We start from the raw sequence: 19,804 nt of genomic DNA, 5'->3' as shown, positions 1-19,804 counted from the left end.
AGCATCGGAGAGGGGAAGGTCAGGGGCTATAGTGAATACACGGCTGGGGCTGGGATTGGAAGATGGGGTGGGGACGGAGGGACAGGCAGGTGGGAGGGTCCTAGATGGGTGTTGGTGTCGATGAGTTGTTGGAGCTTGCGTTCCTTAGCACTTGAGAGAAAGAGAAAAAGTTTCTTGTTGAGGCGTCGGATGAGACGAAGAATAAAATGAAACTGGGGGCACGCGCAGCTTTACCACACGGTGTAAAAAGCTAGATTGTTTTCAAAGGAGGAGTGAAATAGCCAGCTGAAACTTAGTAACAAGTGTGTTTATTTTAGGTTACTGATAAAGCTTAATGCTATGAGAGATTTTTATTATCAGAAAGATAAAATCCAAAGACATAGCGAAACAATGGGAATTGGCATTCAAAGGGGAAAATTTGTATAAAGGAGTGAAGGCTGTGTGTAAGGATAGGCACTTTTAAGATCTAACAAGTGTGAAAAGCCTTCAGTATCTATGCCTCAAGCTGCTGTCTTCACAGAACTGAAGTTAAGAAAACTTATTTTGAATTCAACTGGTTCAGGGTATTGTGTGTCACCTTGCCAGACCAGCCGTATAAATACTGTGGCTGCATGAGCAGGTCAGAGACTGAGATCACTGCTGCAACTAACTCACCTCCTGACTCCCCAGAGCTTGTCCACCATCTATAAGGTTCAAGACAGGAGTGTGATGGAATACTCTCCACTTGCCAGGATGAGTGCAACTCCAACAACACAAGAAGCTGGACACCTCCCAGGACAAAGCAGCCTGCTTGATTAGCACCCATCCACCACCTTAAACATTCACTCCCTACGCCAATACACAGTGGCAGCATCTACAAGCAGCACCACAGCAACTTACCAGGGTTCCTTCAACACCGCCTTCCAAACCCACAACCTCTACCACCTAGGACAAGTGCAGCAGATGCATGGGAACACCACCACCTGCAGGTTCCCCTCCAAGCTACAAACCATTCTGATTTGAAAATATATTGCTGTTCCTTCACTGTCATTGGGTCAAAATCCTGGAACTCCCTTCCTAACAGCACTGTGGCTGGGTCTACACCACATGGACTGCAGTGGTTCAAGAAGGTGGATTTGTTAATCCCTTTCATGCCTCTCATTCCCGGTAGGCCCCATCATTTTTAAATACTTCAATTTACACTGAGTCACAATCCTGGGGCGGGGGGGGAGGTGGGGCACTGAGCCACAGGTCAGCGGGAAGGGGATAACTGTCCCTCCAATGAGTGGGAGCAGCTCCCCCACCACTTTGCCCACAGCCTGAGTCATCATTGAACCATCTCCCAAGGGGAGTCACCCTTTTCAGAACAGGGAGAGATGTGAAAAGGATTGATGCAAGTTAGTGTTGAGCTGCAAGTATATACAATGACTGCAGAATTCTCATGGTTACCCAGCATAATCACTGAGATAGCAATGCGTAACGTTGGCTGGATGAAATTTTCACACATGTGACAGACATACGAGATTCAGTCCTTCCAAACTTGGGCTTTGGATTGGACACTATACCATGTAACTCAAGAAGTGCAGGTGGTGGAGAAGTGATCACTTGTGGTGATCAATTTTAAATGAAGAAGAGGTTCATACAAGAAGCAGATCACGTTATTCCATTGAAGTATGTTAGTATGAGTGTGATCCTCCTGCAATGTAATGTTTTCAGTGCTCACACCTGGACAAGTGCCAAGTTGTGGGAGCTCTCTTCTGCCATTCATTCTATTTACCAAGCCCTGATTGGAGAGTTGACAGAAAAGACAGCATCTGGAGACTGTACTATCCATTACTAGCTGCTATTGTTAGTACTTGATTCACATACACACAGGGTCCTGCTGATCCACACAACAGGCAGACAGAAATGATGTGAATGACAGCATTGACCAACTTTTAGATGCTTCAGGAAATCTAACTCATAATTACTCCAATCACCTATTAGGAAGCAGCACAGATAAACACAGTGGCAGTGTGAGAGAGAACCTGCATTTATATTTCATCTTGTCACACATTACAGATATATTACAAAATGCTTCTGTAGTGGCTGCAGCAGCTGCTCTCCACACAGCAAGATCCCAAGCTGGAAAGGTGTTGATGCTGCTGGTTAAGACTCTGTACTGGAATCAGTACTTAGTGTTCTTCCCGTACTGCCAAGGGAACTGTCCTGTCCACATGAAGCACAAAAACAAGCAGATGGTACTGTGATTTAAAGTTACAAAGAAGAGCATCTTCAACAACTCAGCTCTCTCTCAGTACTACTCTGGAATGCAGGCCCGCATATTATCAGTGGAGCTACAAGCTACAGCCTTCCAACTCGAAGATGAGGATTATATCTAGTGAGTCAATTTGGCGGTGCAGCTTGTCCCGATCAGTAGTCATGCAGTGGTGGTGAGGCAGACCTCATTCCATGTACACTGACCAGTCCAGTGGTACCCACAATGCCACTAAGCCCTAATAGTGCCCCCCGCCCACCTCAACGCCATCCAGTGCTGATAGTCACCCCCATGTCATCCAGTGCCAAAAGACACACCCCAATGCCACCTTGTGCCAATAGATGTAGCCCCCAACGCTACCCAGTGCCGATAGTCACCTCAACACCATCCAGTGCCAATAGCTGGCCCCCCCAATGCCAATAGCCACCCCAATGTCACCCAGTCCCAATAGCACCCCTGTACCATGCAATGCCACTCAGTCTTGATACCTCCTTTATATTCACATACATAATCCAATGCTGATATTCTCCCTTATTCCCCACATCCAGCACATGGTTCTGATGCTATATCTCTGGGATCAACACATTGTTATTTTCTTGATGGGAATTCTCTTCTCCCTCGATCTTTCCCCCCAAAGTTGCGTACTCGATGGATTTTCTGCAACTGACTCTGGATGGTTTCGATGATATCGATCTCGTCTGGGATGTGAACATAACGTACGTTTCTGCCAGTCACAAAAAAGTTGTCCAGGTGCGACATTCTACCCCACCTGTCAGTGTACGTCACCTCAGATAGTCGGATATTCATGAACGCATCAACGTTAACAAAGCACCCCCTCACAGAGCTCTCGTCCCTGAGGTCCACGGTGGTGATGTGGCCATGCACTCCCTGAAGGAGGATAATGAGGCTGTTCTCTGCAATTGTGCGTTCTTTAATGGAGTGGCTCAACGACATGGTGCTCACTCACAACTCTGTATCATTGGCTGAAAGGAAGAGAAAGATCAAGCCCAACTCAAACAGGTCCACTGATAGAACTGCATCTGAATGGAAAAAAAGAAATAAATCACGTGGAGAACTTTCCCCTCCCGATCCCCACTGACCTCTATTTTGCTAGGGCTCCTTGATGCCACACTTGGCGAAATTCTGCCTGAATGTCAAGTGCATTCACTCTCACCTCACCTCTGGAGTTTAGCCCTTTCATCCATGTTTGGGCAGAGGCTTGTAATGAGGACAGGAGCCGAGTGGCCCTGGCAGAGCCAAATCTGAGCTTTGTTGATGGGCAGATTTGTCCACTAAGATTTAGCCATTTCTGCATTTGGACCCTGAACTTTCATCAGTGCTGATGAAAAGGCATCGAGCTGAAACATTAACTTTCTTTCTCGCCCCACAGGTGCTGCCACATCGGAATATTTCCAGCATATTCTGTATTTCTTTCTGATGTTTAGCTTCCACAGTATTTTGTTTCTATAGTTCCCTGGTTTAAATTTTCCCATTCAAAGAAATAATTCCCCAAGTCTTGAAAGATTATAATTAGTCTAATAATAACTGTCCTGTCTACTCCCTTTCAGACTCAGATGGCGTCCATCAGCTCATTTTTAGTCACATTCATTTGGTTATTAATTTGAATTTTTAGTTTTCCATCATCTCTGCTCCGTTATCCCCCCCACTCCCCCTCCCCCCTTACAGTGAAGACCAGTACAAAGTTTTATTTAGGAAGTCAGCCATTTGCTGATTTCCAATGAAGATTATCACCTGTGCCTGCTATATTATGGTCACTCGCCTCATTAAACAGTGGATAATGAGCAGACACTGGTCAGTGCGTCCCCCGGGTGGACAATGTGTGGACACAGTATGTCCCCCCCCCCCCCAGGGTGGACGGTGAGCAGACACAGCATCTCCCCCAACCTCCCTCCAGATGGACAGTGAGCGGACACTGTGTCTCCCCCAGGTGGACAGTGAGCAGACACTGTCTCCCCCGGGTGGACAGTGACTCCTCCCCGAGCTGGATTTGATCCTCACCCCAATAAACAAGCAGCAGCTCCTAACTGGTCACCAATTAGCCCCGGAGTTATTTACCGCCGATTTAAACAGCGCCCACCTCAGACATCCTCCTTTAGAAGGCCCCGTCTCCCAGGTAACGGCAACTTCCGCCTCTCCGGGAAATTACGTATAGCCCGAGAGCCCCGCCCCTCTGATTAACGTAAGAAGGCTCTAACCCGGAAGTGAGTGGGGGCATGTGGCTCAGCTTCTGCTCTTCATTCATACAGTTGCCAAGCTCAGGGTTTAATTCTATTCCTGGTCTCAGTTTACTATATTGGCGTGGACACACGGAGGACATAGTTGTGATAAACCGGGTGTACCAGACAGGGTTCTTGAAACAGTTAACTTTATTACAGAGCTCTTGAAAACTGCCCCCCTAAGATTACCCGTGCTTATGGCTGATTCATCAGTACAATTACATGGCTCCTAAAGGCAGTAGGAAAGGTTTTACTCCCGGTCACTACATTCCTTCTCTTTTAAGTGTTTTACATTTCTTATTTACAATAATATCTTAAACCATAACATAAACACACATATGCAGGTCATGCAATTATAGATTAAGTCTTTGAGGTGGTTTTCTAATTCGGTTAGAGCGATGTAGCTCTACGACTTGAGATTCTCCCACTGGATTGACATGATCAGGAACTGAAACTTCAGGGACATCCTTAGATAATGGCAGTTCAGAATTAGGTAATTCAACAGAGACATCAGGTTTATCTATTCTATGTTGATCTGGCACCTTAGGGATCAAGGTTCAACTTCAATTACAGTTCGAGAAACCAATTGTTGGAATGTCTCTCTACCCCTTAGATGATCCACATGTTTTCAAACAATCTGGTCTTCCACTTGCACTTGGTATAACAAAGGTCCAGTTTTAGAAACAATTATACCAGGAACCCATCTAGGTCCAGTTCCAAAATTTCACTGGAAAACTGTCTCTCCCACGATAAATTTTCGAGCTTTGCTGTGAATATCTTGATTCACTTTCTGACTACCCTGGTTCTTCTCTACCTTCCCCTCTAAGTTTGTAAACACCAGACTCAACCTTGTACGAAGGCAGTGTTTCATCAGTAATTCAGATGGTGTTGAACCCAGAGCTACATGAGGAGTCATGCGATAGTTGAGAAGAAATCGTGAAATTCACGTTTTTAACATTCCTTCGGGTAGCCTCTTCATTCCTGTTTTGAAGATTTGCGCTGCTCTTTCTGCTAACCCATTGGATGAGGGATGATTTGGTGTTATTTTAATATGTTTAATCCCATTTAAAATCATGAACCATTGGAATTCCAGACTAGTGAAAGCAGTATCGTTATCCAAAACAATGACTTCTGGTCGGTTATGTATACTAAAACATTGGCACAGCTTTTCAATAGTTGCACATGATGTCAGTGATCTAACTTCATGCACATCTATCCACTTAGAACGTGCATCGACAATCAATAAAAACATGGTACCTAAAACTGGAACTACATAGTCTATATGTGGTCAAAGCCAGGGTTGACTAGACCACTCCCACAGATGCAGTGAAGCTGAAATAGGAAACTTCTTTTGTTGCTGACACTGGAGGCAGTGTTTAACCATTTTTTCTATATCACTCTCTATACCTGGCCACCAGACATTGCTTTGCGCAAGCATCTTCATCTTCTAAATGTGTGGATGTGGACTGTGAAGCTCTACCAAGAGTGGTTCTCTTCCTTCCAAAGGGAATGTGCACAACAAGATTCCAGCTTGACAACTTGACTCAGTTTTACGGGATTAGAATGGTTTTATCTCTGGTGCATTCAACCATCTTTGCAATACCTGGTCTCAGACTTTTGATAAAATTAGATCCCGGTTTGTCCAATTCTTTATTTGCTTTGCACGGACCAGCGAGGAGTCCAGCAAATTCAACACAAATACAACTTCTTGTGGAGCATGTACAATGCTATCTGGCAAGGGAAGATGACTGAGGGCATCTACATTTACTATACTGTCACCTGGACAGTGCAAAAAGCTATACTGATATGTCGATAAGATCAAGGCCCTTTGTAAAATTCTGGCAGAGGCTACTAGTGGAATGGCTTTATCTTCACTGAATAAACCCATTAGTGGCTTATGACCTGACACTATGGTGAAATGTCAATCATTCAGATATTGATGGAATTTCTTTACTGCAAACATTATGGAAAAACCTTCCTTTTCAAGTTGTGAGCAACCCTCCTCAGCTGCAGAGAAGGTTCTGGAGACATATCCTATTGGCCTTTCGGGTTTGATTTCTGTCTTTTATTTTTCTGTTTGCTGCAGAGTTTTGTCTTGTCCTTCATTTTGACTTCACAGTCAGCCAGATTTCTCTCTGATGAAACCTTAACTTCGTTCAGTTTGTGGCTGAGTTACCCATGGCTTCGTTACCCACTCATACCTTAGATAGTTCCACGACTTTTCCTCCTAATGCCTCTTGAATTTCAATCAGCTGATTCTTCAGCTCTTCTGTCTCCTTGTATCTTTTGGCTTCCTCCTGGAACACTGAGCATTGTTGAGTTTTTTCTGCCAACTGTTTCTTCAGTTTGTTCAGAGTGGCACTGTATTCATTTTGCTTCTTTTCAAGATTTTCCCGTGGATTTTCCCTGAAGGATGCTTGCATCCTGTGAAGGACCTTCAGTTCTCCTATCTCATTCCAAAATACACTGTCATATTCCCCTATCAATTCAGGATTTCTTTCTGTTCTAACTTGAAAAATTTCTGACCAGTTGAGCTTAATGTCTTTCAGCCAATCTCAGCCCAGAAGACTAGGTCCTTCACCTGTTACAATGATCACTGGAAGCTGGGCTTTCTGTTGTCTGTAGGGTACAGGTACTGTGACGATGCCTTTTACCTGCCTTGACTCTCCAATGCATGTCTTCAGTTGAGCCGTGGTTTGCTCCAGATGCAGTGGCTGGTATCTTCATTTAGATATTTAAATGTGTGTTCTCCTACCATTGTGGTCAATTCTTCTGTTAACCTCCATGACTACATGCTTCCCATTTACTTGAAGGGTGATGGTGATTGGTTCAGTTTTCACTGGTTTGACATTGTATAGGGAATAGATATCAGTATCAGCAGCTTCTGGTTCAGTTAGGTTGTGAACTTCAATCGCCTTGGTCTGCTGTCTGGTTGACTGTCTTGAGTCCATCCTGCATTGCTTTAGAACGTGCCCTCTCTTTGTGACAATAGTGGCATTCTGCCTTTTTAAATCTGCAGGTTTCTGGTATATGGTTACTCCCACATCGGTAACAATTTAATTTTTGAAGTGCTGGTGAATTGCTTCCAGTGTGCCTTTTCATTTTTTGAGCAGTGGAGGCTGTTTCCCACTTCGCGGCTGTCTCTCTGGTTTTCGTGTCACGCCCAGTGGTAGGTTCCCACCCAACTGAAGAATGGCACCATGTTGCACACTCTGCACAGCCTGTGAGTCCCTCTCAGCACTCTCCGTTGCTAGCGCTATTTCCATGGTGCGCTTCGAATCAATTTTAACTTCTGCTAGTAAATGGCACTGAATGGCATCTATGTGTACGCTGCAAACCAAATGATCTCGCAACATTTCATTGAGAGAAGTTGCAGTGCTCAGTCAACTGTTTTAACTTCGCAATATACGTTGCAATTGACTCACCCGGGCCCTTACTCTGGAGTTGAACTTAAATCTTTGCATAATCACCAAGGCTTCGAAAATGTGTCTTCATGGGGTCTACCAACTCATTAAAAGAGTTGGAATTGGGTGATTGGGGCTGTCAGACTACGGATGAGGTTCTATGTCTTGCTCCTGCACTCACTTAAAAGAATTGCTTTCTGCTTCTCCTCTGCTGTTATTTCATTCCCCACAAAATAAAAACCTAGGGTCTGGCTCCAGTCTTCCATGGATGAGTCATAAGGGTCGATTCTGCTGAAGAGTGGCCCGACTGGTGAGTATACTTTTCTTTCTTTCCTTAAGAATTAATGTACTCACATTCAGGAGGTGAGGTGCAGCATCAGAACTATTTATGCTCTTCGCCAATTGTAACAAAATTGGTGTACTGGATAGGTTTTTTTCACTTGAAACAGTTAACTTTATTACAGAGCTCTTGAAGAAGCTACATGCTTGAACCAGGTCCATGACCAGAAAGCTCTATCCCTAAGATTACCTGCGCTTAGGGCTGATTCATCAGTACAATCACATGATCCCTAAAACAGTAGGAAACGTTTTACTTACTATCACCACAATAGTTAATTCAATATAACCCATAGGAAGAAGGCAAGAACACCTAGGTCAGTTTTATAATTGATGAAGAAACTTCATGTGCTCTCTTCTGCCTCTGGGACACTCCTTACTCATTCATTGTGACAGTTCTTTTCTTGAATGCCACATGTAGCACTAATTAATGCTAAAATAGGGGATTTTTTGGATCATTGGCCCACATCCAGCAGTAACTGGATTCAGACTGTGCACACTCTATTACCAAAACCATCCGACTGCAGAGAAAATAGTCTGCATTCAATTCAAATGAGGCACAAGAGCACAATAGACTTAAAAACCATTGCCATATTACATATGTTAATATCTGTAGAGAAATCTAGTGAATGCAGATATTTTCTGAGTGCTCTGTTTCTTGGCACTTAACATTGAAAATTATTGTGAAATTAGTGACAATAACCTTAAAATCCCATACCCTCTCCATCACAGTCTCATATCCTCACAGTCTCATATCTCATATCCCAATACCCTCTCCATCACAGTCTCATATCCTCACAGTCTCATATCTCATATCCCAATACCCTCTCCATCACAGTCTCATATCCTCACAGTCTCATATCTCATATCCCAATACCCTCTCCATCACAGTCTCATATCCTCACAGTCTCATATCTCATATCCCAAAACCCTCTCCATCACAGACTCTTCCTACAATTACTCTCCATCCCTGCCTTAGCTCATCCACTGCTGAAATCAATCTCTGTACTTCTATTTTCTCAAGATGTGATTATTCCAATCTTTTCGATATGTAATCCTTAGCCTTAGCATGACCATGCTGCCCATATACCAGGTTCTGCTCACACATGACACAAATCCTTGTTGACCTTCATTGGCTCCCAGAGCCCCAAACTTAAAATTTTCATTCAAAAATGTTTCTCCCATTTAAATCCCGGAAGCTCACTATACATGCGTAGGAATCATTTGTAAATCACACTCGGCAGCAGCATAACTTTCTGCAGAGACAAACATTTGGAAACAATAAGATAAAATCTAAATACTCCAGATGCTGGAAATCTTAGAAATAGAAAATGCTGGAAAAACTCAGCAGGTCTAGCAATATCTATGGAGAGAGAAACAAAGTTAACGTTTCTTGAATCAGTATAATTTCTTCAGAGCGCTGAAGAAGAATTATACGGACTCAAAATGTCCTGCTGAGCTTTTACGGCATTTTATGTCTTTATTTGGAAACAATAGTCTGTTACTAACAACCACAACAAAGAACCTCCATTTATATAGCACCTTTAACATAGTAAAACATCCCAAAGTATTTCACAGGAACATTATGGGTAACATTTTCCCCCTGTCCGGGGGGGAGGTGGGGGGGGGGGGTGGTGATGTGCAGGAGCAGGTGCTGGCAGGCGGGCGCGCCTCCGATTGGTATCCCTGATCGGGGCCACGCCCCCATTTTATGTGGGCAGGCCAATTAAGGCCTGCCCAGCATGATGTCCACCAGGAAGCGCTATGTGCTCCCTGTGAGGGCTGGGGGGGGGGTGGATTCCCTCAGCTGGGAGTGCACTCTTTCATGCATGCGCATGAAAGAGCGCACAGATCTCCCTAAGGCTAAATGCTGCCTCAGGGAAATCAGCTCCAATTCAAAAGCTGACTTGAAGGTAATAAAAAAATTTCCCTGCTATGTCCCCTCATATGACACTGTTATGTGAGTTGAGACATGTCCATTACTTTTATTTAAATATTTGATAAAAATTTAAAAACCCTCATGAAATCTCATCCCGCCCCTGGATGAGGTTTCATGCTTTCTCTGAGGCCCTCCTGGGCTCCCGGCCTGTCCGCCAACTTTAAGGTTGGATGGGCAGGTCTGTCAATCAGGTTGATTAGTTTTTAATGGCCTTAATAGGCCATTGAACTGAAAATCTAAATGACATGGGGTGATGTCATGACTCACACCCAATGTATCCCCATGTCATTATACACGTCAGCGAGCAGGCCCCACCCCTGCTCACTGACCAGAAAAACCTGCCCTATCAAACAAAATTTGATACCAAGTCACATAAGGTGAATGACCGAGAGCTTGGTTAAACAGATAGGTATTATGGTATTAAAGGAAGAAAGAGAGGTATGGGCAGGGAACTCCAGAGCTTGGTGCCTTAGCTGAAAGCAGAGTGATTAAAACTGAGAATGCTCAAGAAGTCAGAAGTAGGCGAGTACAGGTATCATTTCTTAAAAATTCATTCATGAGATATGGGCATCACTGGCTAGGCCAACATTTATTTCCATCCCTAATTACCCTTGAGAAGGTTGGGGTGAGCTGCCTTCTTGAACTGCTGCAGTCCATGTGATGTAGGTACACCCACAGTGCTGTTAGAGAGAGATCCAGGATTTTTATCCAGTGACAGTGAAGGAATGGCTATATATTTCCAAGTCAGCATGGCGAGTGCCTTGGAGGGGAAATTCCAGGTGATGGTGTTCCATGTATCTGCTGCCCTTGCCCTTCTAGACGGTAGTGGTCGTAGGTTTGGAAGGTGTTGTCAAAGGAGGATTGGCTATATTCTCTCGTGTTGGAGATGGTCATTGCTTGGCACTTTTGTGGTGCGAATGTTACTTGCCACTTGTCAGCCCAAGCCTGAGGAACTACTGCAGTGATGTCCTGGAACTGAGATGATTGACCTCCAACAACCACAACATCTTTTCTGGACCAATACGTTGAGGAACCAATGAGAGAACAGGCTATCCTAGACTGGATATTGTGTAACAAGAAAGGAATTATTGGCAATCTAGTTGTGCGAGGCCCCTTGGGGATGAGCAACAATATGATAGAATTCTTCATCAAGATGGAGAGTGACGTAGTTGATTCTGAGACTAGGTTCCTGAATCTTAATAAAGGAAACTACGATGGTATGAGGCGGGAGTTGGCTATGATGGATTAGGAAACATTATTTAAAGGAATGACGGTGGATAGGCAATGGCAAACATTCAAAGAGCGCATTGGGTGAACTGCAACAGTAGTTTATTCCTGTCTGGTGCAAAAGTAAAACTGAAAAGGTGGCCAAACCATGGCTTACAAGGGAAATTAGAGATAGTATTAGATGCAAGAAGAGGCATACAAATTGGCCAGAAAAAGCAACAAGCCTGAGGATTGGGAACACTTTAGAATTCAGCAAAGCAGGACCAAGGGATTGATTAAGAAGGGGAAAATAGAGTATGAGAATAAGCTTACGGGGAACATCAAAACTGACTGTAAAAGTTTCTATAGGTATGTGAAGAGAAAAAGATTGATGAAGACAAATGTAGGTCCCTTACAGTCAGAAACAGGGGAATTTATAATGGGGAACAAAGAAATGGCTGACCAACTAAGTACATACTTTGGTTCTGTCTTCACAAAGGAGGACACAAATAACATACCAGAAATGTTGGGGAACACAGGGTTTAGTGAGAGGGAGGAACTGAAAGAAATCAGTACTAGTAGGGAAATGGTGTTGAGGAAATTGATGAGATTGAAGGCCGATAAATCCCCAAGGCCTGATAATCTACATCCCAGAGTACTTAAGGAAGTGGCCCTAGAAATAGTGGATGCATTGGTGGTCATCTTCCGAGATTCTATAGACTCTGGAACAGTTCCTACAGATTGGAGGATAGCTAATGTAACCCCACTATTTAAAAAGGGAGGTAGAGAAAAAACATTATAAAAGATTTAATAGCTGAGCACATGGAAAACAATGGCAGAACTGGACAGAGTCAGCATGGATTTATGAAAGGGAAATCATGCTTGACAAATCCATTGGAATTTTTTGAGGATGTAACTAGTAGAGTTGAGAGGGGGAGCCAGTGGATGTGGTTTATTTGGACTTTCAGAAGACTTGACCAAGTCCTACATAAGAGATTGGCGTGTAAAATTAAAGCACATAGGATTGGGGGTAGTGTATTGAGATGGATAGGAAACTGGTTGGCAGACAGGAAACAAAGTGTAGGAATAAACGGGTCTTTTTCCAAATGGCAGGCAGTGACTAGTGGGGTACCGCAGGGATCGGTGCTGGGACCTGAATTATTCACAATATATATTAATGATTTAGATGAGGGAACTAAATATAATATCTCCAAATTTGCAGATGACACAAAGCTGGGTGGGAGGGTGAGCTGGGAAGAGGATGCAGAGATGCTTCAGTGTGATTTAGACAAGCTGAGTGAGTGGGCAAATGTATGGTAGATGCAGTATAATGTGGATAAATGTGAGGTTATCCACTTAGGTAGCAAAAGCAGGAAAGCAGATTATTATCTGAATGGCTATAAATGGAGAGAGGGGAATGTGCAATGAGATGTGGGTGTCCTTGTACACCAGTCGCTGAAGGTAAGCATGCAGGTGCAGCAGGCGGTAAAGAAGGCAAATGGTATGTTGGCCTTCATAGCCAGAAGGTTTCAGTACAGGAATAGGGATGTCTTGCTGCAATTGTACAGGGCTTTGGTGAGACCACACCTGGAATATCGTGTGCAGTTTTGGTCTCCTTATCTGAGGATAATGCTATAGAGGGAATGATTCCTGGGATGGCGGGACTGACATATGAGGAGAGATTGAGTCGGTTAGGATTATATTCGCTGGAGTTCAGAAGAATGAGGGGGGATCTCATAGAAACCTATAAAGTTTTAACAAGACTAGACAAGGTAGATTCAGGAAGGATGTTCCCGACGGTGGGGCAGTCCAGAACCAGGGGTCACAGTCCGAGGATATGGGGTAGACCACTTAGGACTGAGATGAGGAGAAATTTCTTCACCCAGAGAGTGATGAGCCTGTGGAATTCGTTACCACAGAAAGTAGTTGAGGCCAAAACATTGTATGTTTTCAAGAGGGAGTTAGATATAGCTCTTGGAGTGAAAGAGATCAAAGGATATAGGGAGAAAGCAGGAGCAGGCTATTGAGTTGGATGATCAGCCATGATCATAATGAATGCCGGAGCAGGCTCGAAGGGCCAAATGGCCTACTCCTGCTCCTAGTTTCAATGTTTCTATCTTCCTTTGTGCTAGGTAGGACTCCAACCAGCAGAGAGTTTTCCCTCTGATTCCCGTTTACTTCAGTTTTGCTAGGACTGCTTGATGCCACACTTGGTCAAACGCTGCCTTGATGTCAAGGGCAGTCACTCTCATCTCACCTCTGGAGTTCAGATCTTTTGTCCATGTTTGAACCAAGGCTGCAATGAGGTCAGAAGCTGAGTGATCCTGGTGGATCCCAAACCCAGCATCAGTGAGCAGGTTATTGCTAAACAAGTGCCACTTTATAGCATTGTTGATGAGTCCTTCCATTACTTTACTGATGGTCGAGAGTAGACTGATGGGGCGGTAATTGGCCGAGCTGCATTTGTCCTGCTATTTGTGTACAAGACATATCTGGGCAATTTTCCACATTGCTGGGTAGATGCCAGTGTTGTAGCTGTACCGGAGCAGTTTGGCTAGGGGCATGGCAAGTTCTGGAGCACAAGAACTATTGCCAGAATATTGTCAGGGCCCATATCCTTTGCAGTATCCAGCACCCTCAGCCATTCCTTGATATCACGTGGAATGAATCTAATTAGCTGAAGACTGGCACCTGTGATGCTGATAACCTCCAGAAAAAGCTGAGATGGATCATCCACTTGGCGTTTCTGGCTGAACATTGTTGCAAATGCTTCAGGCTTATCTCTTGCACTGATGTGCTGGGCTCCCCCATCATTGAAGATGGGGATATTTGTGGAGCCTCCTCCACCAATGAGTTGTTTATGCCCTCTAAACAAGGGCAATTAGGGATGGGCAATAAATGCTGGCCTAGGCAGTGATGCCCGCATCCCATGAACGAATAAAAAAAATTGTCCACTCCCATTCACGACTGGATGTGGCAGGACTACAGAGCTTAGATCTGATCCGTTGGCTGTGCAATTGCTTAGCTTTGTCTAGCAGTTGCTGCTTATGCTGTTTGGCACGCAAATAGCCCTGTGTTGTAGCTTCAAAAGGTTGACACCTCATTTTTAGGTATGCCTTATTCTGCTCCTGGCATGCCCTCCTGGCATGCCCTCTTCATTGAACCAAGGTTGATTAACTGGCTTGGTGGTAATGGTGGAGTGGGAGATATGCCAGGCTAAGAACATAAGAACTAGGAGCAGGAGTTGGCAATTCAGCCCCTCGAGCCTGCCCATTCAATAAGATCGTGGCTGATTTCATTTCGGTCTCAACTCCAATTTCCCATCCTCTCCCCATAACCTTTCAACCCGTTACTAATTAAAAATCTGTCCATCTCCTCCTTAAATTTATTCAGCGTCCCGCCATCCACTGCACTCTGAGGTAGTGAATTCCACAGATTCATGACCCTTTGAGAAAAGTAATTCCTCCTCATCTCTGATTTAAATCTACCACCCCTTGGCCTAAAACTAAGGCCATGAGGTTACAGATTGTGGTTGAGTACAATTCTGCTGCTGTTGATGGTCCACAGCACCTCATGGTTGCCAATTCTTGAATTGCTAGATCTGTTCGAAATCTATCCCATTTAGCATGGTGGTAGTGCCACATATGATGGAGGGTATCCTCAATGTGAAAACTTTGTATCCACAAGCACTGTGCTGTGGTCACTCCTCCCGATACTGTCATGGACAGATGCATCTGTGACAAGCAGGTTGGTAAGGATGAGGTCAAGTATGTTTTTGCCTCTTATTGCCTCACCACCTGCTGCAGACACAGCCTAATAGCTATGCCTTTAGGATTCGGCCAGCTCGGTCTGTAGTGGGCTACTGAGCCACTATTGGTGGTGGACATTGGAGTCCCCCACACAGATTTCCGCACATTAAAATCCCCCACAGCCTCAGTTGTGTCCAACATGGAGCAGCACTGATGCATCAGCTGATGGGGGAACCTACGTTTGACCTGGTGCCATGTGACCTCATGGGGTGCGGAGTCGATGCTGAGGACTCTCGGGACAAGTCCCTCCCGCGTGTATATCTCTGTGCCACCACCTCTGCTGAGTCTATCCTGCAGGTGGGACAGGACACACCCAGGTATGGGGAAGGTGGTGTCTGGTTCTGTGAGTATGACTGTTAGGCTGTTGCTTTACTAGCTCCCCCAATTTTGCCACAAGCCCCCAGATGTTGATAAGGAGAACTTTGCAGGGTCAACAGTGCTGAGTTCGCCATTCTCATTTACGGTGCCTAGGTCGATGCCTGCTGGTCTGTCCAGTTTCATTCCTCATTGGCTCGTTTTTAGCGTCTTTCCCCGAACATTACCCTGGGTCTCTGGATTACTAGTCTAGTGACAATACCACTATGCCATCGCCTCTATCTCAGAGGGTTATATCTACAGAAGGTTACAGAGATAGGGAGGGCTGAGGCTATGGAGGCACTTGAAAACAAGGGTGGGAATTTTAAAATTGAGGCCATTCTTAACCAGGGGCCAATATAGGTAAGCAAGCACAGTGATAATGGGCGAACTGGATGTGGCATGTAAGATCCAGAGGGGGATTTGACTCGTGGTGGAGACTAGAACCAATAGACACAGTTTAAGAATAAGAGGTCTCCCATTTAAGGCTGAGACGAGGAGAATATTTTTCTCACAGAGGATTAGTCTGTGGAATCCTCTACCCCAGAAAGGAATGGAGGCTGGGTCATTGAATTTATTCAAAGCAGAGACAGACAGAATTTTGATCGACAATGGAGTCAAGGGTTATGGGGGGGGCATTCAGGAAAGTGGGGTTGAGATCACAACCAGATCAGCCATGATCTTATTGAATGGCAAAGCAGGCTCAAAAGACTGAACATTCTGCTCCTGCTCCTAAGTCCTATATTGCAGGGCTTGTGCAATTTAAGACACAAACAGCAGAGTTTTCCATGACCTCATGTTTACAGAGGATAGAACATCAGAGGCTCGTCAGCCCTGCCGTGGAATGGTCGAGACTAGTGGTAATAAAGGCATGGGTGAGGGTTTCAGCCGCAACCAAGTTGAGGCAGGGGCAGAATTGGACGATTTAATGGCAGCATATATAGACAGCCTTATTGATGACACAAATATGCTGGCAGAAGCTCATCTCAGGGTAAAATATGACAGCAAGGTTGCAAACCACCTGGTTCAGCCTCTGACAGTTGCCAGGGAGATGGATGGGTTTGGTAGCTAGGGAACGGAGATTGCAACAAGGGAAGACAATGGCTTTGGTTTTCCCAGTTTTAGATGGACGGTATCTCACCATCGATCTTTGGTAGATACATATTCTGTACAATTTGGTCAAATAGGAAGCCATCAGGAGTACTGGCTGGTAAAGGGCTATTAAGCTTAAGGGAACGGTCAGGTTCAGGGTGCTTGAATTGACGTAAGTAGACGTAACCATGGAATGATTCAAAATCATTCTACATTTTAATTTAACTCCCTCCAATTGTCAGAGTCAGAATACTTTACTTCCAATAAAATATATTAGGTGATATCTTCAGCATTTACTGTATTTGGCTTAACTACGCATTTTAAAAACTTATGTAAAAATTGTGAATGTATCTTCTAATTATTGCTGAAAAGAAAGACATGTTGTCGAAGCTTTTTCAACTTGTACTCATTAGGACAAATGCAAGAATACCAAATTTCAAACAATCACAACAATTTGTACTACAGGAGAAAAGGGTGATTCTCTCTCTACTTAAATTATATCCCGCTTTTCTATTCTTCCTGCCGAAGTGGGGAATCTCACATTTCCCCACATTATAATCCATCAGCCAAATTTTTGCCCGTTCACTTAACCCTTTTAAATCCTTCTGTAAACTGTGTGCTACTCACAACTTGCTACCCTACCTATCTGTGCCATCAGCATATTTAGCTACCATCATCCAAGTCATTAATATAGTTGAGGTGTCTGCACTGATTCCCCCCCACTGGTTGCAGTTTGCCAACCTAAAGAGGATCCATTTATTCTTCCAGTTAGCTAACCAATCCTCTATCCATGCTGATATGTTTCCCCTAACACCACAAGCTCTTATCTTGTGTAGTAACCTTTTATGTGGCACTTTATCAAATGCCTGTTGGAAATCCAAATCTACTGATTCCCAATTATCCACACTGCTTGTTACTTCCTCAAAGAGCTCTAATAAATTAGTCAAACACAATTTCCCTTTCACAAAACTATGTTGACTCTGCCCGATTGTATTACGATTTTCTAAATGTCTAGCTATTACCTCTTAATAATGGATTTCCCTATGACAGATGTTAGGCTAACTGGCCAATAGTTTCCTGCTTTCTGTCTTCTTCCTTTCTTGAGCAGAGGTGTCACATTTGTGATTTTCCAATCCACTAAGACCCTTCCAGAATCTAGGGAATTTTGGAAGATTACAGTCAATGCACCCACTATCTCTGCGACTACCTCTTTTGAGATCCTAGGATGCAGGGAACTGGTCAGCCTTTAATCCCATTAGTCTTCCTGTGACTTTTTCTCTAGTGATAGCTTTAAATTCCTCCCTGCCTTTTCTCTCCCTCGACTTTCAACTCATCTTGGGATTATTTTTGTGTCTTCTACAGTGAAGACTGATAGAAAATACCTACTTAGCACTTCTGCCATTTAATTCTCCAGTCTCACCCTCTAATGACCAACACTCACTTTAATTATTTTTTTCCTTTTTATATACCTGTAGAAGCTCCTAGACCAGGATTTCACCACCCCACTGCGGCGTGTCTCCCCCAGGCGGATGCGATGGGCCATTTAAATCTCCATTCTGTTCAGCGGGACCATAATATCCCGCCGTAAAATCTTGGCCCTACTGTTTTTAAATTTCTCACTAGCTTTTTTTCCATACTTTAATTTCGCCCTCCTTTGTTTTTTTTTAGTCTTTCTTTTCTGGTTTCTAAAATTTGACCAATTTTCTGACCTACCACTAATCTTTGCAGTTTTGTACATCTTTTCTTTCAATTTGATACCATTCTTAACTTCCTAAGCCACAGGTGGTGCATCCTTTGCATAGTCCTGCTTTCTCAATGGATACTTCTTTCTTCATGTATATGGTATAGCTACTGTTAAGGGCCCTATAAACTACTCCAACAAGTGACTTCTTTCCTTTGCTATTTCATATCTCCATCCAATTCTACCATCTTGCTCTTCTAAACCAAGATCATTTCTGACTGCTGTACTAAGCTCATTGTTTAATTACAGAGCTACCCCACCACATTTTCCTTTCTTCCTGTCCCTCAGAAATGTCAAATACCCTTGAATATTTAGATCCCAACCTTGGTCACCTTGCAACCACATCTCTCTAATTGCTCTCAGATCATACTTATTTAATTTTATTTGTGTTATCAATTCATCTATCATCATTATTAATTCTGTGTGCATTCAGATACAGAATCTTTAATTCTGTCTTTTTACTGTTCTTCCACACTTTTACGCTATCTGCTGCACCCTTCACTATGTTCACACTGTCCCTTCCTGTTACACTGGTTATCATTTCCCAAGTCACTATCCTGTTATCACTTTCTAAATCACTACCTGCTCTTCTTCTTTCTCTTCAACTTACCAAATCTACCCTCACATGGTCCCTCCCTCCATTATTTAAAGTCCCCTTTATGGCCCCAGTTATACCATTCTTCAGGACACTAGTCGAAGGGATGAAGGAAGAAGTGCAATTGGAGAGCGAATGTTCAAGAAAATATTGAAAAGATTAAGACATTAAAATAAATCATTTCAGCAAGTGAAGTAAATACAAGATTAATCAGAGCCAGTCCAACATCCAAGATAGGAAATAAGAACTGCATGGAATGAAAATATTGTACCTCAGAGAATTTAAGTAATAAAAACAAACAAATTGAAAATAAACAGGAATCAAATATGCTAACTACAAATTAATGCTCATACTCAATTTGGTTGTAATATTTTAATGAAGTTGTCAGTGTTTAAGGTTATTTAAGAACATTTAATGGTGGCAATTAATAATTGATCTTTTAGAAATTCTGGGTGCAGAGGTCCAAATCTTGAGGCCAGCTCTGCCCTTTAACGTTAAAAGTAGAACCAAGCCTTGTGTCTGTTTGGTTAAATGTAGAAATCTGAACTGTCCAAGAAGATCGGCAGATTTTCATACAACTGCTGGCAAGATTCCGTAAGGTCACCCAGTGACCCCACCGCCTCTCAACTCAGTGTCAAACACAGACACACACACATACACACACACACACACACACACACACACACACACACACACACACACACACTCTCTCAAAGTTTCATAGCATGACCCACTGTGACACCAACCACACAATATGGCCCAACTATAAACTACACTACTATTTTCAATGGCAACCATCCATATTATTTTTACCTTTGTCTGCATGCACCCCACCCCCCCCCAACCCCGCCCCAT

The 19,804-nt window shown here is 43.7% G+C and overlaps 1 protein-coding gene across 3 annotated transcripts; it reads right to left on the bottom strand.

The window, feature by feature from the left end:
- Positions 1-1,995: 1,995 nt before the first annotated feature.
- LOC121291145 (U7 snRNA-associated Sm-like protein LSm10) lies at positions 1,996-4,407 on the bottom strand. Of its 3 annotated transcripts, none has more exons than XM_041212229.1 (2): positions 4,335-4,407; positions 1,996-3,276 (listed from the first exon to the last, which is right to left on the bottom strand). In XM_041212229.1, the coding sequence occupies exon 2, from the start codon at positions 3,188-3,190 to the stop codon at positions 2,825-2,827; it is 366 nt and encodes a 121-aa protein (XP_041068163.1). In that variant the 5' UTR covers positions 3,191-3,276; positions 4,335-4,407; the 3' UTR covers positions 1,996-2,824. The 3 variants fall into 3 exon arrangements, with proteins under 3 accessions (XP_041068163.1, XP_041068162.1, XP_041068161.1); XM_041212228.1 differs by having other exon boundaries at positions 4,313-4,368; XM_041212227.1 differs by having other exon boundaries at positions 4,256-4,364.
- Positions 4,408-19,804: the final 15,397 nt, after the last annotated feature.

Source organism: Carcharodon carcharias, chromosome 19, assembly GCF_017639515.1.
Source record: "Carcharodon carcharias isolate sCarCar2 chromosome 19, sCarCar2.pri, whole genome shotgun sequence".
NCBI classification, from domain to species: Eukaryota; Metazoa; Chordata; class Chondrichthyes; order Lamniformes; family Lamnidae; genus Carcharodon; species Carcharodon carcharias.
The sequence above is the reverse complement of the archived record's forward strand: the minus strand, read 5'-3'. Positions and strand labels throughout refer to the sequence as shown.